Source organism: Berghia stephanieae, chromosome 5 (assembly GCF_034508935.2).
Source record: "Berghia stephanieae isolate SIO BIC M18660-M18661 chromosome 5, UCSD_Bste_1.3, whole genome shotgun sequence".
Classification (NCBI taxonomy): Eukaryota; Metazoa; Mollusca; class Gastropoda; order Nudibranchia; family Aeolidiidae; genus Berghia; species Berghia stephanieae.
The window spans coordinates 24,790,153-24,817,236 of NC_088364.1; the positions used below are offsets into that span (position 1 = coordinate 24,790,153).

General features: G+C 37.7%; 1 protein-coding gene across 3 annotated transcripts in view; it reads left to right on the forward strand.

Annotated features, from left to right (window-relative positions):
* Positions 1-5,125: 5,125 nt before the first annotated feature.
* LOC144972642 (COP9 signalosome complex subunit 3-like) overlaps positions 5,126-27,084 on the forward strand; it is a 44,526-nt gene continuing 22,567 nt past the window's right edge. The window contains exons 1-5 of one of the 3 annotated variants that reach the window (XM_078914110.1): positions 5,126-5,189; positions 15,540-15,597; positions 20,042-20,171; positions 23,400-23,512; positions 25,913-25,962. In XM_078914110.1, the coding sequence (XP_078770236.1) occupies positions 15,543-15,597; positions 20,042-20,171; positions 23,400-23,512; positions 25,913-25,962 (348 nt within the window). In that variant the 5' untranslated portion in view covers positions 5,126-5,189; positions 15,540-15,542. The other 2 variants (XM_078914111.1, XM_078914112.1) reach the window with 2 other exon arrangements.

Sequence of the window (27,084 nt, forward strand, 5' to 3'; positions counted from 1 at the left end):
TTTTTTGCGAATAGCAATAGCCTTGCACAGTATTTAGCAACTCTCTAAGCGTCATGCTAGGATTATTGACCTAATTAGGTTGGCATTGCTTTGAGAATAGCAATTTACTCAAACAATTTAATTCAGCACATTTCTAAGCACACAAAGAATGCTTCATGAATCCGACCCAAAGTTCACAACCGAAATCCGATCGTGGGGGGGGGGGGGGGTGGAGTTATTGATGTGTTTCTATATACTAGTGCGGAGCGGTCCCAAGCATGTTTAGGACCGCCGGTTCTATGGTCCATGGGAAATGAGAACCGCAAGGACCGGTTCCGGTTCCAAGAACCGGTTCTGTTTCGACATTGGCCAATCACAAGGCATCGTAGGGACCGGATCGTCAAACGGTGGGATGATGCCTGCAGTAGATAGCTGTAGAACCGCTAAGTGTAAGTGAGAGCGGAGAAGGCTTATTACCTCAAAACATGAAAATAGTGCTATAGCATTATCTATTAAGCATGTGTGTGTCTGCGAAGATTGGTGGAGCGGGTCAGGTCATGTTAGTGTTAGGGAAAAGCAACAAGACATGAAGTGAGTAGAAAAGTGCCAGAAGACAATAGAGAATAAAAATTATTTTCGCGGCGGTGGTGGGGTTTGAACCTGCGACCTTATTGGTACGACAACTCCGCCTGGCAGGTGAGAGCGTGGCTCTACCGTGTGAGCTATCCACGAACACAAAAATATTCGTTTCAAACCCAAGTCATTTCTAGATCCCTCTCTCACCCACTTCTTGAGACCGCCGATTCGTTCGCACACCACCATCGCGAAGTAATTTTGACCAAACGAAATTTTAATATTATTGTATTATTTTAAATGACAACAATGCGATAGAAAGGAGTGGTGACAAGAGATAGACAAAAGAAGACAAAAAATCGGACTTGCTAGGTTCGAAACACACAAACACACCCACATCTTTCGTAGTCACATTCATTTCAAACAATAACCCATTAGAGAAGAGGGGTCATGCCTTCATCATAGATCATTGTCATTGCGATCATTATGGTGTAGTAAATTTTGAAATTTACCCCGTAAAGTGGAATCGTTCAAGGCGTTGGTGATAGTCATGCGCCTCCTGTTCCCCCCATCTCACACACGAAAGGGCGGTTTGCGGAGTGGAGGGAGATGGTCGTCTGTGTCGTTTAGTGTATAGCAAAGGGGGGTGGGTGCGATTAATTAAGTGGGATGGGTGGTGATTTGTGGAAGATAGGCAAAAGAACCGAGGCAAAGAATCGCTGGGGCAGTAGTATGGCGCGAAAATCATGGGACCGTTAAAAGGTTATAAGAAGTAAGGACCGCCAACGGTTCTCCACTTTGGGACAGGTCCCCGGTTCTCAGCTAAAGGACCGTGGGACCGGTCCTCAGCGCGGCACCACTATATGCCCCTTCTAAAACTTCGTGATAGTCAGGCTTTCGGCGTTTATTATATAATTGTAATCAACTTTTAAAATAAATATGATTCATTTTTGTAGTCTAAAATATTAAGAAAAGCTTAAGGTGTGTGTGAAAACTGTGAAAGTGTGTACAGTACGCATACCGTCTAGAACTAGATCAACTGGAGTTGTCATAAGTGTGAAGAGAGTCCGTTTTCATGATCGCGGACTAGCGCTCAGTCTCTGACTTAAGTCAATGACTTGAAAAAAATCGGATTTCATGTGAGCTGACTAAGCAAGTCCGAGACCAAAATCACGGCACCTTCGGACTAAGGTTGGCCAAGTTTTAGTCATTTGCTGAGGCAAGACTTCATTCTTTAATCTGAGACTAGTTACTAGGAGATTTCATATCGTCAACAAGATAGTAGCTATTTTTAGATTGAGTGCGCTTCGATTCGGAAAGAAAATACGTCGGTTACGAATGACAGAGGCAAAAAGTGCCCTGTTGCCATTGACAATGGCTTTTAAAAACTATAAGATAAACGCAGATCGTCGAAAGTACACATTTTTTTAAAAGTAAAAACGGAATCTATCGGCTCGGTGAGTTGAGCGTGAATGATAGGCTCCGAAATCAAAGGGTTTGCGCCAAAGAACAACAAAATAAATGATTAGAAAGTATAGTGGAGACAGAAGTTATTCTGTTGACTGAAATAATGTGATTAACTCACTCAACCCTAGAGATTTTTGCTACTTTTCAAAATTGGAATAAAAATGTATTTAAAATGAGCATGTACCTAGATCTCGATAGTTTTATTCAACTACCATTAACATTTAAAATCTAAAAACATTAGCTTTGATACGACGTCTATACTTTATCTCAGAAAAATGTAATAAATAGGTTTGGGGTAAAAGTAATCCGGGTAAACTACGGATATAGTCGGTGTTAGGGTTGAGTAAGTTAATCAGAACACACTTTCTCTTTTGTGTAATTATTTGTTTGTTTTTTAATTCAATTTCTTTGAGCTTCAATTTCGGTGTTCGATGTATCAATGAAACTGCCATTGTTCTAAATATAAAGGAAGTATCTAGGGAGACCAAGATCTTGGTCTCCCTAACCAAAATTGGCCAATTTGGCTAGGGAGACCAAGATTTATTTTTTTTTTAATGGAACCGTGTTTTCAGTCCACCAATGGACTGAAAACACAGCTCAGTGGACTGAAAACACAGTTCCTATTTTAAAAGTGATTTGACCCTGCTACCTATTCAAGATTGTCTGACATAAAGTACTTATTGGGAAAGAAAGAGAGAGAGAGAGAGAGAGAGAGAGAGAGAGAGAGAGAGAGAGAGAGAGAGAGAGAGAGAGAGCGCATCACCATATTATAAGCAGTGTTCTAATTGTCCATATCGAGCTTTGAGCTTTGAGCTTTTATATAGTGCAATTTCCACTAAACGTGTCCAAAGCGCTTTACAAGGGGTCCCTGGCCAACAGCAACATTTAACATTATATTATAGGACGGGACATGACATGTTAGGCGATATTACCCCAAAAAAATGTCGGATAGAGACGACGCTGTTAACGGCCATGTACTCATTTTACACCTGAGCACGATGAGAGAATGTGAGTAAAGAGCCTTTTCCAAGGACTCAACTATGCGCCGAGCGAGGCTCGAACCCAAGACCTTCCGATCCGAAAGCGAGTGTCATAACACTAAACCACATAGCCGCATCATCATCATCATCATCATCATCATCGTCGTCGTCATCATCATTAACGTCGTCGATGTTGCCATCCTTGTCAAAGTCCTCGTCGTCATCGCAACAAACATTGTCCTCATTGCCCATATCATCATCATAGATTTTGGACCGTGTTGATGCCATATCAAAAAAGTTTTCTTCTTTAAGACCTATAAAAAACTACTTTAAAGCCGCTGTCATAAAAGTCGAGATTTTACACTGTAAAAATGTAAAAAAGTTAACGCACCACAAAATATGACATGAATTCATCGTTTTTCCAAAAAATCTTGTGTTGACACGTAGTTCCGGCTAATGATTGTGAGTTCACGTCATACTTGTTTCCGAATAACAACAATTCGCTTTTACTGCAATAAACTTATTGCTTTTGTAGTTTGCCTTAAATTTTGAATTTATGATTTAATGCTTATTATCTACATCATGCCGCAATTACAGATATGAAATCTCTAGTTTTAAATCATTTAAAATACTGATTAAAATACTCAATATTGTCACCCATGAATGTTGTTTATATAACTTTGAAAATTTTTTCACAGAACATTTAAAGGATTTTAAAACATATACTATTTTAAACTATATGATACGATACGTCACTCTCGTAAGCTGCGAAAAGAAATCTACTTGTTGTTATCGATAAGCCATTAAAGAGGCCGGGTATGGAATTGGAATTTCACAATCACCCCAGTGAAGATGATTATCGAAATACGACGGAGAGATCACCAGTGCGGAACGTGATAGGAAAAGGATCCAAGACAACTTTGATATGATATCCATATCAAAGTTGTCTTGGAACCTTAATCGATATCATCCAAAGCGTATGGAACTGGGTGAACGTGAGTTCTGGACAGAGAATCATTGATATTCTTGCAGGTGGTGAAGATACTGGGTATTTAGGAGAATGCCAGACCATTTTTTTTTCTGCATCATCTTTAAGACCAGTTTACATTAAATTTATGTAATCCTCTTTGGCAAAAACACAAGCTATTTCTATAAATTTTTCAATCAAAAAGATGTTGAAAGTGTGTTATGTTCACTTTCATTTGTATTCATCAGTAATGTGTTTTGATAGTTTAAATGTAGATGTCTGATCGTTAAGGATTGCCATTCTTTCCTTCATAATCAGATTACTGAATTTTTATCGTTTCAATTAACCGAATTTTCCATTTTAACGAATTCCTTCAAAATAGATAAGCGGAACAATAATAATTTTGATACTGTAAATCATCTCTGAGTTACGATCCTTAATCCTTACCCTATCGATTTTAATATAACTGTTATAAGCGAAATCCTTTCCTATTGTTTTTCAACTAATGTAAAAATAGTTTTTGATTAAAACAAACTGATCATACAAACTTTTGCATCTGTGTATTGAGAGGCGGCTGAGAAAAAGAGGAAAAACACGCGCCACTTATTAAAACTCTGACTATAGTATTATTATTATTATTATTATTATTATTATTATTATTATTATTATTATTATTATTATTATTATTATTATTATTATTATTATTATTATTATTATTATTTTGTTGTTGTAGTTGTTGTTGTTGTTGTTGTTATTATTATTATTATTATTATTATAGTTGTTGTTGTTGTTATTATTATTATTATTATTATTATTATTATTATTATTATTATTATTATTATTATTATTATTATTATTATTATTATTATTATTATGATCATCATCATCATCATCATCATCATCATCATCATCATCATCATAATCACTACTACTACTACTACTACTACTACTACTACTACTACTACTACTACTACTACTACTACTACTACGACGACGACGACGACGACGACGATTGACATCTCTCTATGTTATCACGATGGCTTAACAACTCATCGACTCTGATAAACAAAAACATTGACTAGACGAGAAAAAAATCGTTGTGAACTGTTTATGGAAGAGTAAGAAAATCAATTTAGCGAAATAATATTTAAACGGGTTAAAATTTCTGTAAGGGGAGGTAACAAGAACTATAAAAAATTGTAATCCATCAGCAAACTGAAAAAGTGAGAATTTGCTGCCTTCATTTATTTGGCCAAGATTTAATTTATTAATTTTCACGTAATGTATTTAGTACTGACAAACGTCAATACAACAGTATAATTCAACTTTTAGCAAATATTGCAATCACCTCCTTAATCGATATCAGCTTTTATTTTCCAGAGTTATTAGATATGTGATCAGGGAGTTGTAAGTACAAAGTTGTACTTGTACTTGTACTTGTACAGTTGTAGTTGTAGAGAATTGAGTAAGGGGCGATTGGGTCTTAGTCTTAGACTTAGATTCAAGATCTATAACTGGGCGGTTTTAATAATTCTGTATCATCATTATAGGTTAAAAAACAACATTGTTGGGGAAACATATAAACTATCTGTGTTGATACCCGTTTTGCGACCTACTATTACTTAATAGGTAGGGACTTTCATGAAAAATTCAAAGTTTGAATATAAGAACAAAACTTATCTTATGGCAAAGCCCTTAAGACAACAAACACAAAGGTGCAAAAATTATCCTTCTAGCTTTACTAGAAGCAAAGTTATGGCCAAACATGTGTCGTAAATTACCCCTTCTTTATACTTGTATTTAAGTACCGAAATCCGTGACCGAAAATGGACGAAATTGTAACATTTTATGTCATAAAAAACAAACCATTCGTCGGAATTGCATGAAACTTTCAGATGTAACAAATACTATGGAAAGAAATATAATAATATCATTTTTAATTAGTACGCACCTATATTGTCAACGTTATTGACCCTGAATGTACACGCGGAAACATAAAAATTCAAAGATTTTCAAAAAAAATTCGATGATTTTTTGGTTGTACTGTAAAAAGTTGTGGATTGATTTGCACGAAACTGTTACAGGAGACATGGAAAAGGTTGAGAAATGGAATAAAGTTCTTCATATTAATTCAACAGCTTAACTTTTGAGTGTCTAACCCCAATTATGAATGAATTATCACGCGGAAATGGGCATTTCCCCAAATCGATGACCGAAATGTTAGCATTTTTGGACAAAAAAACAAACCGTTTGTCGGAATTGCATGAGACTGTCAGATGTAATAAATACCATGAAAAGAACTATAATAACATAATTTTCATTGAGTAGGCGCCTACATTTCAGTGTTATTGAACCTAACTGTGCATGCGGAAACTAAAAAAAGGCAAAGATTTCCCCTCAAAATTCAAAGATTTTTTTTTGTTGTACAGCAAAAAGATGTGGATTGATTTGCATGAAACGGTTAGTGTTAGAGAAGACATTGAAAAGGTTGAGAAACGGAATAAAGTTCATCACATTGATTCGACAGCTTAAATTTTGAGCGTCTAACTCCAATTATGAACAAACAAACGAGCGGAAATGGGCATTTCCCCGAGTCGACTGAAATGTTAACATCTTTGGTCATAAAAAACAAACTGTTTGTTGGAATTGCATGAAACATTCAGATGTAACAAATACTATGAAAAGAAAAATAATATTTTCATTGACTAGGCCTAGGCACCCACATTTTCAGTGTTATTGACCCTAAATGTACACACAGAAACAAAAAGAATTCGAAGACTTTTTGCGGTTGCACAGCTCTACATATTGAGTTGACATAATCTGGAGATTTATAAGCTAGAATTATTAACAAATTAATGAGCCAAAATGAGCACTTTCTCACATCTCACCTCTATACAATCCGAAGAAGGCTTAATGAGTTGAAGATTGGAGCATCATCTTTGTAGTTCCATATCTTCCCGATATTCATCCTCCATGCTTGCATTGATGACAAGAAGATCACCCATGATAGTATCTGTGACTATCTCGCTTAGGGTCACTGTAGACCTGGTGCCATCTCCCTTTTCAGCTGCGTAGTCTATCAATAGAGAACGTATTTTCCGGACCACTTTAAAACCACAGACGGTGCCACGAAATGTAGTATCCTCGCCATCAACATCCCAGACATGGAGAAAGGAGGAAGAAGGAATTGTGCCCGACAATAAGCTGGATACAAAACTATGTGAACCTGCATCCACTTTTTCAAGGATTCCAGCATGATCTTCCTTAATAAGTAGAGCTTTAACGTCCTTCTCCACTTTGCGTCTGGCAGTCGCGTCTCTCTGTTGCGCCTTCAATGTTTGTCGTTCTTGAGCAGCAGAAAGGTTTTCTTTGTGCCTATCCTTCCTCTCTTTGATTATTACTGGGGCCCTCTTGATGGCGTATTGCAGCATCTGTTGTTTAACAAGTTGACCTTTCTCCATGACATATTTGAGGGTGCCATTCATTGCAGCCTTTACCTTACTGTCAACAAAGCCAACAGTTGCATTGGGGGCCTTTCGGGACAAGGCGTCAAACATTCCTAAAATGCGCTCTGCGGCAATGTTGTTGAGAGGGGCCGAAGATGTTTGTGACAGCATGGAAGGTGTTGGTTGGCTAAAACGTCCGTCGATGTATGGAGCGAGTTGTCTCCTTAGAGTGGCAAGCATGGCTGAACAGACACATTTAACTATGTCAGGAAAGGATTCTGCAGCAGGGTCCTTTTTCAGAGCTAGATAGACGTTGTCAGCTGCAATGGGGACTCCGAAGGCATCGTCGCTGTCTTCAAGCAATTTAGAAGGGTCAGCAGAGAGCTCATGCAGATAATTCAAACATCCCTTCATATAAGGCACCATTTCCAAATGTCTCTTCTGCTCTGGATTCTTGTAGAAGAGGCGCATCCAGGGTCCAGTCAATACTTTCCCAAAGAGACCTAGAACTTGTACCTGCACCATTATATCACTGTTACTCAGGTCTCCGAGAAGGGACAGGCGAATCTGGGTTGCAGTGCAATACTTCTTCAGGTAGGTGGTGAATGATTCCTTTAGGCTGTAAATGATGCCTGCAGAGTGGAACAAAACATGGAGCCGGTTTCCTACATACCGAGGAAGAATGCCTTGTCTGAGTCCAGATCTGTCCAAAAATAATTTAAATCCTGCAGGATCACCAGAACTTGCTTTGTATCGAAGTTTTGAAAAACAATAAATGAAGTTGGCTGCACGACAGTCCTTGCCATATACATTACTTGGTATATTTTTAGCTCTGTCACGAATACCAAGTGCTTTTCTTGTGGTTGAGGCTAACCCGTCGAGTGGATGGACGTTGCAGTTTAGCTCTACCAGTTCTTTGTTTAGGAGCATACTCAGCTCAGCACTGACGCAGTGGTTCACGGCAGCTCTGTCTGTCAGGGTACAGGTTATGCTGGCATAAAATATACTTAAGACATCCTCCATTGTCTGGTCGGTATAGGAAGCATAAGATGCAGCAATTCCCTTGAGGGTGTTGACTATGTGGTTGAAATAGTCCTCTGTTGTTCCACCGGACAAGTGACCAACCTGCAGGTACATAGTTTTCCTATGTGAGGTAACAATGTGGACCTCATTCACATGAGTGCCCTCAATGGAGGTGGCATCCCATGCAAGTGTAGTGTTGTCCGATAAAAACATGGCTTCTGCAGTCTGGAGGTCGGACAGCACACCAAGCTCATGAGCCATGCGGCAAACAGTCGAGGGTCCCGGAGCACAGGAAAGCTGTTGGTCGTGAAGAACAGAGGAGATGAATAGAATCAGGTCGCCAGCTTTCTCCACAGGAACATTGCTGACCAAGCATTTATAAATTGCCAGTCGCATGTTGTCACAATACCGTCCTGTGTGAGTATTGACGACATCGTCGTCTCCATTTGTTGGTTGTTCTAATTCACTTTCCAAAATCAGAATTCTATTTTGCTCACTCTGTAACAAATCCTCCAGGTTTTTTAATTTTAACTTTGCTTTGTTTAGTGCTATTTCAGCATTAACTCGTCTTCTCTTCTCCTTTTCCAACATCTTGAGAAAATAAGTCCTTTCCCCCACCAACTCTAAAGCCTTCACCCTCCTTTCCAACAACTTCTTGTCTCTCCTCAAACTTCTTAACTCAGTCTGCCTTTTTTCTATCATTAAGTCTTTTCTTTGAATTTTGTAATTCACACGTTTTACATTATAAGTTTTGGACATTAAATTTCTCTGTCTCCGAAGAGAGGTACACGTATCCTTGAGCTTTTTAAATAATCCTTGTTTCTCCACTCGCACCCCAGGACATTTTGCACAATCATTTCTCAATTCCAGTGGATTTACAGCCTGAGTCTCATTATCCCTATCCACGATAGCAGCCCCCTCCACAACATTTCTTTTCCTACCAAACACAGGTACACTGAATTCGGATGCCAGGAGACTCTGTAACTTAGGATAATCCCGCTTTCGTTCTTTCTTTGCTTTATATTCCTTCACCAAACGTCTTAGTTTCAAAGCAATTGCATCACATGTGCAGTCATAGCTTTGATTGATGAAAAGTGTATGTATGTAATTTGCAGTTACTGGAATGTCTTTGTCGTGACGAAGGTAGATATAAATCACATTGCCATTTTTCAGTGGCAGCAGCTCACTGTTTATATAAGCAGTCAAAGCAGGATCTTGATCAGCCATAATGATGTCTTGAGTTAAAAAGAATGATGAACAATGTGAGAATAGTGACTGAAGGTGGTCAGTTTCAAATAATCAATTTAATAACAAATTGCTAAGTTACTATTTCAAAAAAGAGAGCAGTAATTTCCCGCAAGGGCGAGCTATTTTCAATGCTAAATTATTATTATGTATTTTTTTAAAATTCAATTGGGCAGAAGCCTTCAGACAAGGTCTCGCACATGCTGCAAAACATGTTTTTCAAAACTGACTGCCAACATTAACCAACAAGACATGAAGAGGGGGAAGAAAAAGGGTGACTTAAATGACTTAAAAATTTATAAAAATAAAGACATAGATTAAATTACAGTTACAGTTAAGAAAAAAGTGAGAAACAATCCCTGCAAGGGCAAATCCAATTCTTGAATATGATTTGCTAAGGCTAAGACGCTAAGAAGTTACTAAAAATATCTAATACATGGTGTGCAAAGCATTAAACATGAAAAGAAAAAAAAAAAAAGAAGCAGGAGGAAGAGAAGTTGAAGAAGAAGAAGAAGAAGGAGGAGGAGGAGGAGGAGAAGTAGTGGTGGGGGGGGGGGGGGGGGGGAAGAAGAGAAAGAGAATCAAAAGGAAAGGAGGAGGAAACAGAAAAAGAAAGAAGAAGATGAATAAAATTAAGATCAATAATTAAAAGAAACAACAGGTGATGGGTGGTAAGCTGGCAGAGGCAAGCACCACACCAATTCACTTTTTAAAAATAATATCAATTATATAGGTATTTATATTCACCAAATCCGAAACGAATTCAAAGATAGAATGAAGTTCGATAACTGGTCATGAAGCTGAAATCACATTTCCACGTTGAACAATACAACTGAACTGTCAACAACAGATGATGTAAATGAAAACCAAACCAATCCACAACTTCGGCAATCGAGACAAAGGAAGAAAGTGAAGTGGGAGTTTAAATTTGGTTACTCGTAGATCAACTTCCGGCGCGCCTCCAAATTCAAGCGTTTTAGAGGGTGCGTTTGCCGGTTCTTTGTGACGTCATGCCGGTGTTCTATTTAGATTGTCGCCTGCTCATGGAAAAGTGGAATAGTCGACGATTCTGTCGTTTTTTAAATTTTTATTGTCGGATGAGTAGTTTTTGAGTTACGTTTCGACAAAAACTGACAAATTTTCATTGTGAAATCACCACAAGATAGAATCTATTAATTTTAAAGAAAATTATGTAGAAATAATCCTCAACATCGGAACTTTTAAAATTAGGAAACAATTTTATAATACACCGCAAAACGAATATCAAACATGACCTAGAAAAAAGAGTTGATGTAACTTGATGGGGAAATTGGGGCACACGATCTAGCGAGGGGAGGGACTGGGGGAATCGCGGCCGCGATGGAAGTACCTAAATAAGGGGATCTGACAGAAAAAAAATATATAACAATCTTGTGATACTTGTGGCAAACGTTCCAGTTCCACAAAAACTAAAGCTATCTAGACGTCTACTCCCTAATTAATGAAGGAATGACTTCCATATTCATCATTCCTCTTATCAACATTGTAGCATATTGTGTCACCATAAATAGATTTTACAGCTTTAGCTTATAATGGAATTCTTATTAGTAGGACGTTACAAAGTTGAGAATCAAAATGTTGACAAAATTGATGTTATAATAATGAATAATGGCTGTCATTATCTCCAGACACCTGTCCCCAGACACCTAACAATCTTGTGATACTTGTGTAGCAAACGTTCCAGTTCCACAAAAACTAAAACTATCTAGACGTCTACTCCCTAATTAATGAAGGAATGACTTCCATATTCATCATTCCTCTTACAGAGCAAAAGAAATCAAGCAAAGAGGATATCATACACCAAATCAGCAATTTGAAAAAGGAATAAGAAAAGAATATCAGAGCACTCTTAAAACTTTACCCGAACAAGGCATGTTTCTCACTGCCCCAATAACATCAGAAGAAATGATTGAATCAATAAAGAAAATAAAAAATGGTAAGGCTGCAGGAATAGATGGAATCTACTACCCCGATATGATCACCCACTTTGGACCAAAGGCAATTAACTGGCTGGCAGATGCCATGACAGACATCTTGGAAAAGGGAACATGCCCACAAACATGGTAGCATGCAAAAGTAATTGCTATTCTAAAACCAGGCAAACCACCCACTGAACCATCCAGTTACAGACCAACATCCCTCCTATGTTGCTTATACAAACTCTTAGAAAGAATCATACTGGAACGAATCACCCCATACATTGACCCACATATACCGCCCCAACAGGCAGGCTTCCGACCACAAAGAGGAACGACAGAACAGGTCCTCGCCTTGACCTCCTACATTGAGTCAGGCTTTGAACAAAAAAAGAAGACAGGTGCAGTCCTGATTGACCTATCAGCTGCTTATGACACCGTTTGGACCTGTGGATTAATGTTAAAGCTGGCAAAAATGATTCCTTGCAGAAAGACTCTGAAGCTGCTATCAACCATGATTGGCACAAGACAATTCCATGTTATGCTGGGGGGAGACAAAAGCAAAACAAGAAAGATAAAAAATGGAGTCCCACAAGGCTCAATATTAGCACCAACACTTTTCAACGTATATATCAGCGACATGTCAAGCAGCCAATCACTAAAACTTGGCTATGCGGATGACTGGGCGTTGGCCTACCAATCAAACAACTGGAAAGAAATTGAAAAAGCTCTCAGTGAAGACAGGACACAACTAAAAATCTTTTTGACAAATGGTATCTCAGAATGAATACCTCCAAATCAGTATCTACCACATTTCATCTCAACAACAGAGAGGCCAAAAAAGAAATCAACATCATAGCTGGAAATGCCAGACTGCCCTCAGACCACAACCCAAAATACCTAGGTGTCACGTTGGACAGACAATTAAACTACCGCAAACATCTTGAAGGGAACACAAACAAGATCTCAAAAAGAAACTGTATCCTGAGGAAACTGGCAAGTACTAATTGGGGAGCCTCACAACAAGTACTTAGAACATCTGCTTTGGCACTTTGCTATAGCGTGGGAGAATACTGCGCTCCAGTCTGGATGAGGAGCCCACATGCCAAACTGATTGATGTCAAGCTAAGAGAATCAATGAGGATCATAACAGGATGCCTCAAGTCAACCCCAACCCAATGGCTCCCAACACTAAGTGGCATAGCACCGCCTGATATCAGAAAACAAGAATTAAACCAAAGAATGCATGCCAAAATTGAGGAGGTCACTGACAGGGTCCCATTGAAGGAGGTCCTAGAAGAAGCCCCAACAACATCAAGACTGAAATCAAGGAAACCTTTTAAAACTTCAAGACAACATTTCAACGTGAAAGAGGAATGGATGTCAATGTGGAACCAAGACAGCCCCAGGGGAGGCGACATCATACCCGACCCAACAGAAAGAACACCTGGCTTTCTCTGCAATAGCCGAAAATGCTGGGTCACCTCCAACCGCATTTTGACAGGACATGGCAGAACCGCAGCTAACATGCATAGATGGAATCTGAGAGAATCAGATGCATGCCGTCATTGCCAAGGAGGTCCTGAGACAATGGACCACACCGTCATCCACTGCCCAGTGACAAGCCTATCAGGAGGCTACGAGACAGCCTATAAGGCAGGAAAAGAATTTGAAGAATGGATTAAAAGATTCAAAATAGAGGTGTAGCCATTCGATACTACTACTCCTCTTACAGAGGCTCCTACCCTTCCACTTTTCGCGGAATCATTCCGCTTTAATTGGTCTACATTCCGCGATTCCGCTTTCAAGGCACAAATTCCGCTTTTCAATAAAGAAAAATAATTTTTAAATGGTAGCTATGGTTTATTTCGTCATCATCCTCTATGGTCAATCAACACACATTTTGTGTGTCTGACTTATTCCCTTCATAGTGTGCAGTTGATGTCAGATAATATTATATTTTAGGGAGGGGTACCGGTGGGGGTTGTCAATGACAGAAGTATTATTGTTATTGTTCCAATCGGTAGTATTATTGAGTAGGCTTCTTTCCCCGTTTAATTTTAGCCCTGTGTATTTGTGTGTGTGTGTGTGTGTGTGTGCATGCGCATTTGTTTGATTAGGTGTGTGTTGGGAGTGGGGGGGGGGGGGAGGTCATGACAAGGTTAAATCCAACCATTTAATGATTTGCTCTGAGACTGCCAGGGCCCGTGTCCTCTATTATTATTTGACCCCCTTTTTAGTCTTTAAACAATTTGCTATTTTGTAGACATTTTATCTTGTATCATTTGAGGACTTTGGATTGCCTATGACATTATCTGCAGCAAATCATGTCATAGTTAATATTAGTAGGCTGATTCCGCTTTTTGGTCTCAAATTCTGCTTTTTATATACTATGATTCCTGTTTGGGGCTATTGGGGGTAGGAGCCTCTGCTCTTATCAACAGTAGCATTTTGTGTCACCATAAATAGATTTTACAGCTTTAGCTTATGGAATTCTTATTAGGACGTTACAAAGTTGAGAATCGAAATGTTGACAAAATTGATGTTATAAGGTGTCTGGGGATAATCACAGCGTATAATAATTTGGATTATGATTAAAAATACACATACCTTATCAAAAAAAATCTCCCTATGGTGACATAATACATTATCTCTGTAATAACTGGAAATTTTCAAACCATATCATTGAATAGATTCTGAGAAACGCTTGACACAGTATCCCATACCCTTAGAAAAATGACATATTGAGGAAATAGCAAAAAGGCTGTCATTATTCTGACATGTCTGCCAATAAAGAAAACTATGGACGATTATACAACAGACGCTTTTTTTTTTTAACTCCACTCTTTTAAACATTTATCCACATTCAGAATATGGAAACTTTCTACATGAATAGCTTGTAAGACTGGATTAAGCTTTTGACAGAGCGCTTCCGAATGCTTGTGCAAAGTTGAAAACTATTAAGGAGTCGATGATTTTCGAATTCTTTTCTTCAGTTGTTGCCCTGCGTGTCATTTCTTTTATTTCTTTTTCCTTTCTGGGTGGGGATCCTGACCTCCCTTAGTGGGCAGGGAGGTACATGCTGTGTCTTCTATCCCCCCAACCCGTTTTCCAGTTGTTTCCTGTCGTTGTCTTGGAATGAGATTACTTGGTTTTGTCCTGGCCCTGGCCAGAGTTCCTTGGCTGGGAGGGAAACAGTCGAATGTATAGTTATAGTTTTGGAAGATGATATTTTTTTCCTTGTAAATCATCTCTCTGTTGTGCATTGTATTATGTTTAGTTAACATATTATATTATATGATTTGTAAACATTTGAGTGTATTCCTCTTAGTTTGGACCTGTGCTTGTGTCTGGATGAGTGATCTCAAACTAAGTACTTTGATAGTGTGCTCTTGGAATCTATATCTGTTCCCTATTTGAACCAATTCCCCTTTGTCTCCCCTTTGGGAAGACACACATAATATTATTTGATAAGCAAAAAAAAAAACCCAGCAATTATTAATACACTTTAAAATTTCAATGACTCTTCTATCAGTTATTAGCCATAGGAAAACTAAATCAATAAAAATTCACTTACACATAAATGTCTGCCACATGTGTACAGAAGGAGAGCTCCATTATTTGTTAAGAAATTAAAGGTTCTTGGGTGTCATTCATATTCTGGAAATTGAATAAATGTTTAAAAGAGCAGAGTTTCAAAAGAGTCTGTGAATAATTGTCCATCATTATTGACAGACATTGTCTGCGATTAAACGTCCATTGTTATTGACAGACACTATCTGCAAATAATCGTCCATCGTTATTGATGACATGTCTGCCAATAATTCCAGCATATAATTCATCCTCTTTCCTGGTCTCTCATCATGTACTCTGTTGTTTTTTTTGTTTTTTTTTCGAAAATCAGAAAATGGCGTCAACATTAGAGAACTACGTGAATATGGTGCAGAACATGTCGATTTCAGGTATCAGTAATGATTTTAAAATTTCTCTTTTATGATCAATTATTTCCAAATATTATTAATGGGAGGCCTTCTGTAAGCTCCTCCTGCTAAAGTAAACAACCCAAGTATTTCTTTAACTAACCCTAAGCTAAGAAAACATAAAACCCTGTAGGACCTTTAATTAACCCAAATAGGAAAAACAATCACCCTAGGACCTTTACTAAGTCCTGTAACTAACCCTATTAGAAAAAAATCCTCCGACCTTGAGCTAACCCTAATGGATTCAATGAACATAGGATTGCTTTGCACTACCTTTCAATACTTCAACAACAAAATGACGGCAGAGAGCCAAAACAATGGTCATGCTAAGAAATTAAAATTTTCACTAATCTATCAATGTTTGTTCTAGAGTTTTTAAGATGCTACTATAGTATTGACAAATTGAATATAAACGCCTGACAAAAAAATCCACTGTGAAAATACTAATTGAAAGAGATGCTACCCTGAGGAGCTTACCGAATTTCTCCCATATTAATTCATAGAAGTTTTCCACTACTCACTAACTCACTACTTCTGCAACTGCAACCACCACCACTACATCACCATCATCATCACTACCACCACAGCTACATCAATCACTATATGTGCGGCTATGTGGTCTTGTTGTATGACACTCACTTTCGGATCGGAAGGTTCTGGGTTCGAGCCTCGCTCGGTGCATAGTTGAGTCCTTGGAAAAGGCTCTTTGCCCACATTCTCTCACCGTACTCAGGTGTAAAATGAGTGCCTGGCCGTTAACAAGTTGTCTTTGTCCGAAAAATTGTAACATCGCCTAACAGGCGTCATCTTCCATCCTACATGTTAAATGTTGCTGTTGACCAGGGACCCCTTGTAAAGCGCTGTGAGCACATTTAGTGGATATAAAAGCTCAATTATTTTTTTATTTATTTTTTTTTAAATTTTACAACCACCACCACCACCACTACTACATCGCCTTCAGTACCACCACCACCACATTATCATCACTACCCACTACTACAAAAACTACCACCACCACATCATCACTAACACTACTATTTCTACAACCACCACCACATCATCATCACCAGTAATGTAAGGCCTATGTAAAGGCACGTAATTATGTGCACATCAAATTTTACAGGGAATCGAGAGCTCATGAACTACAATACAGGCAATTGAGCGGGTAATAACCTGGACCTGAAGTTTTAAGCATTTTTAGATTTTAAAAGATTGTATCAGGATTTAGTAAATATGCAAGCAGGTTTACAGATTAACTGATTGTCAAAATCAACTTAACCCTCGTTCAATTGGGCATTGTCGCTATCAGGGCTGCTAGATGGTCGTAGTTCATTGTGGTCAATTTCGAATTCAAAAGTGGCCAAATAAAACTTCACTTGGATAACACTACTTCAGTATTGATCAACAAAAAATTGACTAGACTAGTACAAAATTTTTTTTTTAAAATAAGAATTTATGATAATGATAGAAACATGTACATATGGCCATCTGGCAGGCTTGGTTGCAATTACATAATGCCACTTTTCATGCATTAAATTATGTGTTTATAGACTCAGCCATAGCATTACGACTACAATCAATATTACTACTACAACCACCACTACCACTCATCACTACCACTACATACTTGTGCAACCACCACCATCACCACATCATTATCACTACCACTACCACTACCACCACATCATCTTCACTAACACTACCTCTATAACCACCACCACCACATCACCTTCACAGCCATCACCACTACAACCACCCCATCATCATCACAACCATTACTACAAACATACTACCACATCATCACCACTACTATTACTACACTTCAGGACGGTTTCCTTAAACTTAAACACATGGTTTCACTACCACTACTACTGCAACCACAACCACATCATCATCACTACCACAACTACTACTACAACAACCACCACCACCACATCATCATCACTACCACTACCACAACTAACATCACTATTACAACCACCACCACCACATCATCATCACTACCACTACTACTACAACCACCACCACCACATCATCATCACTACCACTACTACTACAACCACGACAGCACATTATCACTACCATTACTACTACACCACCACCTCCACATCATCATCACTACCACTACTACTACAACCACCACCACCACATCATCATCATCCCTACTACTACTTCAACCACCACAACCATATCGTCATCACTACCACTACCACTACAACCACCAGCATCAAATCATCATTACCACTACTACTACAACCACAACTACCACATCATCACGACCTCTACTACTACAACCACCATCACATCATCATCACTACCACTACTACTACAACCACTACCACCACCACCACCACCACTACATCGTCATTACCACTACTACTACAACCACATCATCATTACCACTACTACTACTACAACCACCACCACATCATCACTACCACTACTACTACAACCACCACCACCACATCATCATTACCACTACTACTACAACCACCACCACCACATCATCACTACCACTACTACTACTACCACCACAACCACATCATCACTACCACTACTACTTCAACCACCACCACCACATCACTACCACTACTACTACAGCCACCACCGTCACCACCACCACATCATCATTACCACTACTACAACAACAACCACCACCACCACATCATCATTACCACTACTACTACTACAACCACCACTACCACATCATTATCACAACCACTAAAACTACTACAACCACCACCACATCATCATCACTACCCTACTACTACAAACACCACTACCACATCATCACTATCATTTGTACTACAACCACCGTTACCATCACATCATTATCACTACCACTGTTACTACAACCACCACCACCACATCATCATCACTATCACTACTACTACAACCACCATCACCACCACATCATCATCACTACCACTACTACTACAACCACCATCACCACATCATCATCACTACAACTACTACTACAACAACAACCACTACAACATCATCATCATCATCACTACCAATACTACTACAAACATCAGCACCACATCATCATCACGACCACTACTACTACAACCACCACCACATCATCATCATCAATACCATTTGTACTACAACCACCATCACCACCACATCAACATCACTACCACCACTACTACAACCACCACCACATCATTATCATCACGACCACAACTACTACGACCACTATACCACCACCACATCATTATCATCACGACCACAACTACTACGACCACTATACCACCACCACATCATCATCACTACAACTACTACTTCAATCACCACCACCACCATTTCATCATCACTACCACTGCAACTACAACATCAACCACTATCACATCTTCATCATTACTACTACTATTACTACAACCACCAACACCACATCATCTCACTACCACCAGTACCACAATCTCTACCATTAGGTTTTGGTGCTTTACTTCATTTGAAATAAGGAAACTTTGGGATTGTATTTTGGCAATGTGGTTATTTATCATAATATAATTCTAATCAGTTATCTATTTAGAACTATACGATATGTAATCACAATGCCAAAAACCATTCCAATTCCTTTTTCTTGTGTGCGGAAATTCCTCTTTCGGCATTGAAATTCCTACGAGTGGTGCCTGAAACTCCTGTGAGCCAAATTTAAAGTTGGCGTCTCTGCATCATCATTGCTACTACTAATACTAAAAGCACCATTACCACATAATCATCACAATCACAACTACAACTACAACCATCACCACATCATCATTTCTACCATTTCTATTACAACTATCACCACCACACCATCATCACTACAACTAAAACAACCCCCTCCACCACTACCACATCATCATTCTTACCACTACAACAACCATTACCACATCATCATCCCTACCACTACAACAATCACTATCTCATCATCATCACTACCACTACTGCTACAATCACAACCACACCATCAACATTATCACTATAACTACAACCAACATCACGACATCATCATCATCACTACCACTACTACAAGGGCCACCATTAGCTTTTGGAGCTTTACTTTATTTTTAAAAAGGGGGGTTTGGGATGTATTTTATAATGCAATTAATCATCCTACAGTTCTAAATAGATGTGATTTTGTTTGCCAAAATTCCTGTTTCGGCGAAATTCCTCTGAGTGGTCTGAAATTGCTGTAAGCCAAATTTTAAATTGGCGTCTCTAGTTTAAAGGCTGAAAAATGTTCTCCTAGTTGCCTATGATATTAAGTGATGGATTTTGTAGCCTGAAACTGTTGCATTTCCAGTAGTGACCACCATTTGGATTTCAAAAATTACATTTGAAATTATTTTGTCACTACATTTCAGATGTCTCATGTTTCACTAGATATCTAGACATGTCATCCATATATATTTTTCTTCATTCATTTCCTTTGCAGGCAATCTGACACATTTGTGTGACTTCATTAATAAAAGTACAGATATGTTAACAAAAAATGCCCCTCATCTGGACAATGTTTTTGCCCTTCTAGATATTCAGCAAGCTTCACTTGGAATTTTAGGCATCTTGTAAGCACTCGCTCAACCCATTCCCTCCCCCCCCCCCCCCCCCCCCCCCCCCCCCCCACCCCTCCCTCTCTTCTCTCCTCTCTCCTCTCTCTCTCTCATTCCTCTCTCTCTCTCCTCCTCTCTCTCTCTCTCTCTCTCCTCCCTCCCCCCTCTCTCTCTCTCTCTCTCTCCTCTCTCTTCTCTCTCTCTCTCTCCTCTTCTCTCTCTCTCTCTCTTTCTCTTCTCTTCTCTCTCTCTCTCTTCTTTTCTCTCTCTTCCTCTCTCCTCTCTCTCTCTCTCTCTCTCCTCCTCCTCCCTCCCTCCCTCCCTCCCTCCCTCCTCCCTCCCTCTCCTCCTCTCTCTCTCTCTCTCTCTCTCTCTCTCTCTCTCTCTCTCTCTCTCTCTCTCTCTCTGTGTTTGTGTGTGTCTGTGTAAGTGTTTTAAAATTCAAGTCTTTAGATAAAATCAACAGCATGGAAGAAGAGGGTTTGGCTGGTTAGGGTGAAAGAAAAACACTGTACAAGTAGAGTGGATAAATTTATGGAACTTTTAATTGGCTTTAAAACTATTGGATGGAAAAAGTCCCTGCTATTTAAAAGTCTACCACTAAATTCTGAACATTACAAAATGGTGGATTTATTGTGTTTGAATAGCAGATTGAATTTGGAATAAAATGTCAATCATGATTCTATGGTCATTTGTCACCATAAATATCACCATCCAAAACAATGTCATTATCATGACAGTAATTGCCACCATCATAATTCATAGCTCAATGTTCAAAATCTTTACTTGGCAAAATCGCATAAAAATAACATTTACAATCTTATAGTACTGACATAATCACAGAAATAATGAAAACATTGATGAACAATTGTAAAAAAGCATGCTTAGTAAAACATTTCACATGTAATAAATGTTATATGGTCTTTGAAATTCAGCAGTCCTTTAGAGCCATTAGGCCCATGGAGCTGGAGTTTATCCTGGTTTCTATAGCGTGAAACAGACAATAGCAATTGCTTGCTACCCTTTGAATGGGATGCTAGTCTATCGCAAAGTACTTTCCACCAGATCTAACAGACCTAGCTACCCAATCACTGCTGCGTGGACAGGTGGTCAGAAAAAAACCTCGACTGCTCCGGGGATCAATCTCGGTCCCTTTGATTGTGAAGCGAGTGCTCTACCAACTGAGCTATCAGAACCCCCATCTATGAAATGTAGTTGGAGAGAAAGATAAAATGAGTAACTTTGACTCATATACAGACCTTCCAACCGGTACGATTAATCGTATTTTAGTACGATTTTTGGACTCAAATATGTGTATACGATTCCAAAGGATTTAGTACGATTTTTGTTGTAATATTTTGATTTTTTTTCTTTCTCAAACATGAATGATGTTGAAAATGACAACATGTCATACATCAATTGTAGACCGTGTTTCTTTTTTTTTTTTTTTTCTTTTTTTTTTTTTTGTTGATCGTGTTTCTGAACGATGCATCACAGTTAGTTTACTATTGTTTTCATTTCAGTTATTTATATGTTGCCGGTTTTCACCAATATTTTTCTCATAACTTTTTGAGGATTTGCATAGAAGTATGCATTTAAGCTTATTTTATACTTTAAATGGCCTCAGGCCATTTGTCATCTCTATTAGATTGAAGACCACTCTCACAAATATTTTATCACAAGACCTTCAACTGATTTACTGGGCTGGCAGATGTATATCACCATCACAACTTCATTTGGGACATCAGCATCATCATCTCAAACCATCACCACTGTTACAATTACAACCACCATCACAGCATTGTCACTGCCACAACCACCACCACCACATCACTTCATTCATCACCACCACCGCTAGAACACCATTGCTACTACCAGCATCTCCTCTTCTGCAGGCACTAGCATCAATACTACCAACATATTTGGGGTCTTTTGGTCATTTCTTTTAGTGTTTCGAAAGCAATATCCATAGATATTGCAATTTATGAGCCTTATACTGATTTAAAATGGTCATTAAGTTTTAGTTTCTCGATAAACCGATAATTTTGTAATTACTAGTGATTGCTGCAAACGAGTGTTTGAATGATGAAGATCGGAGTTTATTTTTGATTTGGGTTTGATGTTAGCTTTTATATAAATTTTTGTATTTTGCGCACTTTTATTTTCCCCACATGCGGACAAAATACACTTTTTTGCTAAAAAATACACTTTTTAGGATCATAGAATACACTTTTCATTCTGGGAAGGTTGACAGGTCTGCATATAAGGGAACAACACAAAACAAACGACGTTTCTGTCTTTGGCTTTCTTCAAGTAAACACGAAATATGTTATATGTATTAGATTGACGTAATAGTTAAAACATTATAAGTAAAAATGTGTATTTGTGTGTGTATTTGTGTGTGTGTGTAAGTGCAAGGGAAGAGAGAGATTGACGGAGAGAGAGGGGAGAGAGAGAGAGAGAGGGTGACAATGAGATGAAGTATTGAGATGAAATGTAAACTAAGATCAAAAGTATATAAATTAAGAATAAGATGGGGGGACGGGAGGGTGTTGGGGGGGGGGGGGGCGGAGGGAATATGTGTTATTGAAGAATACTAGACAGTGTTATTATTAACCCCCTACCTACCATATTGAGAGTTGAATATATATATATATATATATATATATATATATATATATATATATTATATATATATATATATATATATATATATATATATTCAAACAAACAAAAATTGTCGAGGGGGTCCTGAGAGAAAGAAAGAAAGAGAGACCGAGAGAAAGTGGAAGAACAGGAGAGGAAGGGTGTGTTTCAAAGTTATATTTAAAATAAAGGAAAGTGATAAAATAAACCAGTTGACCTTACTGGGTTAGAGAATATAGGTAAATAATAAGAAATATTTTAAAATGATATCAAAATAAAGTAAACTAAGCTTTAAAATTCTCCTCGAATTATATAGTTTTTGAAATGTAATATTTGGATAAAGAAATAATGAGTTCATGATAACTTCCTTTATCATCATCATCATCATCATCATTATAATCATCTTTATGATCGTCTTTATTAATCAACACCACAGCCTGTTATAAATGTCAATAAAATCAGTAAATATTAGTATGAATATATGCCTTTTTTATTTTTTTTTTACATATTCACGATTTGATGTTGTTTATTATCAAATTGCCTGTTTGCCTAAAATAAACTTTGACCTCAAACTTGAACTCTGGCTTGTCATTTTAGGTGTGTAAAATACAATTGCCTGAACATCCCTGATATGGAAACCACTTTGGTGCAAACAACAGAGTTTTTGATGAAATGCAATGGAGAGCATGTGCGCTATGCGACAGACAGTTGTATGTTGTTTTTCTTTATCTCACTAACATTCTTTTTATTATTATCACATACAGTCCACTTACCATAACCTTCTATTACATTTCTTATCCAAAACTGAATGAAAATTGAACAAAACATTCATTCCTTTAAAATGTGTTTCTATTCTTAGTGAGTCGTGGTCGAATTCAAACTGTCAAAAGCTTTTGGATAAATAATGTATTTATACATCAATGCAACAGAGATGCAAGGTCGGTAGCTAAGAGTTTTAAGTGAGAAGTCTTGATGAAAATAATTTCCAATTTTTCCACTTTGGCATCATCAATATTAAACCAACCACATTTAAATTTTGAATGAATGTTTAAAGTTTGTATCGCAGGGAGGTGGTTTTGTAAATTTGGGACATTTGTGTATACCTTAATTCTGATTATTATTTTTCCTCAAAAGATTCTGAAACCACTTTTGGCATGTATAGAGTCAGCAAATCTGGAAGAGGTAGAAGGGCAAAGCGTGATGTAATCAGTATTGAAGAGTCTTTTTTAAATCTATTAAATTAAGGGAAACTGTCTTGACCAGGTTATGAGTTTACTGTAAACAAATGTATATTCCAAAAAGGTTATCTTAAGTGAATTGCACTATTGATGTTGGTAATTGTTATAGATACATTAAAGATAGGGTAATATCAAAACAAAAGTGATGTATGTGTTTAATGTTGCACAGAAAATGCTTTTTTCTTTGTCAGAATAATGCTAAAAATAAAGTTAAAAGAGAATGAGCAGCTATGTGGTCTAGTGGTATGACACTTGCTTTTGGATAGGCAGGTCCTGGGTTCGAGCCTCACGCTCGGCGCATAGTTGAGTCCTTGGAAAAGGCTCTTTACTCACATTCTCTCACCGTACTCGGGTGTAAAATGAGTATCTGGCCGTTAACAGCGTTGTCTATGTCCGAAAAATTGTAATATCGCCAAACAGGCGTCATGTCCTGTCCTATATGTTAAATGTTGACCAGGGACCCCTTGTAAAGCGCTTTGAGCACATTTAGTGGATATTGCGCTATATAAAGCTCAATTTAAAAAATTAAAAATTAAAATACTCGGATTAGGCTTTGTAGGTATTTTAAATTTTGTTTCAATCTCAGATAACCCCTGTAGAACATGCCTTGGTGGTATGTGAGGTTTTCTTTACTCATTTTTATTTAATTGAGAAACTGCTTTAATATGAATTGTTCAGGTCTTTTTGTTACGAAAAGATATGGGAATATTTGTAATACAATTGTCAACACAGCTCTCAATTGGAAGAGAATAAAGACAGCTGTCCCAACAAACTGGGGTCCTTGATCTTGGAAACTAATTTTGCAAAACAATAGAATTACCCAGTTTTTGCTGGTTGCCAAGCAGAAGCACCCATTGTTAACACTTCAAACTCATGATAAATATTTATGTCACTATGTCTGATAAATAAATAGAATAAAGAGAAAACAAAAGTCATAAAACACAAATCAATGCGTGACAACAAGAGGCGGTCAATCATGGGTTTTTTGTGCCATGTTTTTGGCTGGGACCTGTAATATTGGTGAAAGTATCAGATTGATGATGTCACCAAATCCTTATTCATGGACAGTCTTTCTTTTTGAGATCTTTCACACTGTCCTTTTTTCATGTTCAATGATGTCAAACTGATTTTCCATTTATGTGCTGCACGGTAAAAAGGGCTAAGTGTTTCAATGGCTTTTTGCTTCAATGCAGGAAACCAATCGAGTCAACACTTTCCTCATTGTTGTCCTCATCAGACTGAAGTGACGGCATTTCTCTTTATAAGAGACAATTGCATCAATCAATATGTCCTCAATGACTTTGACTTTTCCATCCTTCTTGATCTCATTGATTGGAGAGCAAGCTTTTTATTGGATGCCTATGATTCTGGTTAAAATTTTCAAATCTGTCTAAGATGTTGCTATATACAATATTTGTTAAATTTTATCTCATTGTATATTAGATATTTCATAACTAATTCATAGGAGAAAAAATGTTTCAACCAATTTAGTTATAAGTGGATTGCTCTGTACTTGATTTTGTCCTGGCCCTGGCTGTAGTCCTTGAGTGAGTGGGAAACAGTCAAATGTATAGTATAATTTTTGAGAAATGTAGGACGAGACATGACGGTAAGAGAATGTGAATAAAGAGCCTATTCCAAAGATTCAACTTTGTGCTGCACATAACAGGGATCAACAGGTCTGAAGACTACTGTCACATCACAAGACCACAAAATATACAAATAGAGTGCATAAATGCTAACCTATCTTTTTTTGGAATTGTGTAACATCTGTTGCTCTCATTCAAATTATTTGCATATTTATGGTTATTTGTTTATATGTGTCTTAGAGGTAATAAAGGTTTATTTCTTTTCCTGTTTTGCTGTATTCAGATGCTGAATTGTGTCAAAAGTTTACCCAAGTCTTGATAGATCGCAAAATGGTAAGAAACTTTTTCTTTTCTTTCTCAACACTATCTCCTTACCGACCATTTTCAAGATTTTTACTGAAGTGTCATACCAACATACAAATTAAATTTTAACTCAACTTTATATGCAAAAAGAACATATTACAATATAGCATTAAGTATCTGTAAATATAGCAAAGAATTTTCTTCAAATTTTGTAATTTATTAAACAAATCTGAATAAGAAAAATATTGTATCCTAACAAATGTTAAAGAGAGGGTTAGATTTTTTATTTATGCAAAATTGGCTTTATCCTATTTCAAGGGAAATAGAAGCATTGAGTGAAGTATTATTAATTTTATATTAAAAGTCTCTTTTGTCATACCGCCAGTGCACGGAAAATGGTCTAAAAAGCCACAGAAGTGGTGCTGATCTACTTTGTTATCATCCTCTATGGTCAATCAATACACATTTTGTGTGTCTGATTAGTCCCATCAAAATATATGCAGTGATGTCAGATAGTATTATATTTTAGGAAGGTCAGTGATCGAGGCATTATTATGTGAGGTCAGTGACGGAGATATCAGTATAGTATTATTGTGTGCTGTGTGGTCAATGGCGGTGGTATTAGTAGTATTATTGTGTACTGTCAACTACTCTCCCTATTAATTGTGGCAGTGTGTATTTGTGTGTGTGTGTGCTTTGCTCTGAGATTGCCAAGGCCTGTGTTCTCTATTATTATTTGACCCCCTTTTTCTTATTAATCTGCAAATTGCGGGTGGTTGGATGGGAGCATCACCCTTGAATCGTATACCTATGATGTTCGCATGGGTGTACGATCCGATAGTGATGTCGTTTCTTCTTCTCTTTACTAGCCTATCCTGCTTCTTTGGTTTGTGATTGTATTTTTGACAGGGGATATTTTTTTTTCTGTAAATCTTCTGCCTGTTTGTTCTTGGTTATTTATAATTTAGCTTATGATATCTTTAGGTTATGATTTTGATTTACATTTGTACTATTTTTGTTAGTGTTAGATTGCTTGCTTTTTTGTTTCAGCGGTCTCTCATATAACCTCAATTGTGTTGGAAGAGACCTAAAGCAACAAACAAAAAAAACAAAAAATCTGCAAATTATTACATATTTTATACTGTATCATCT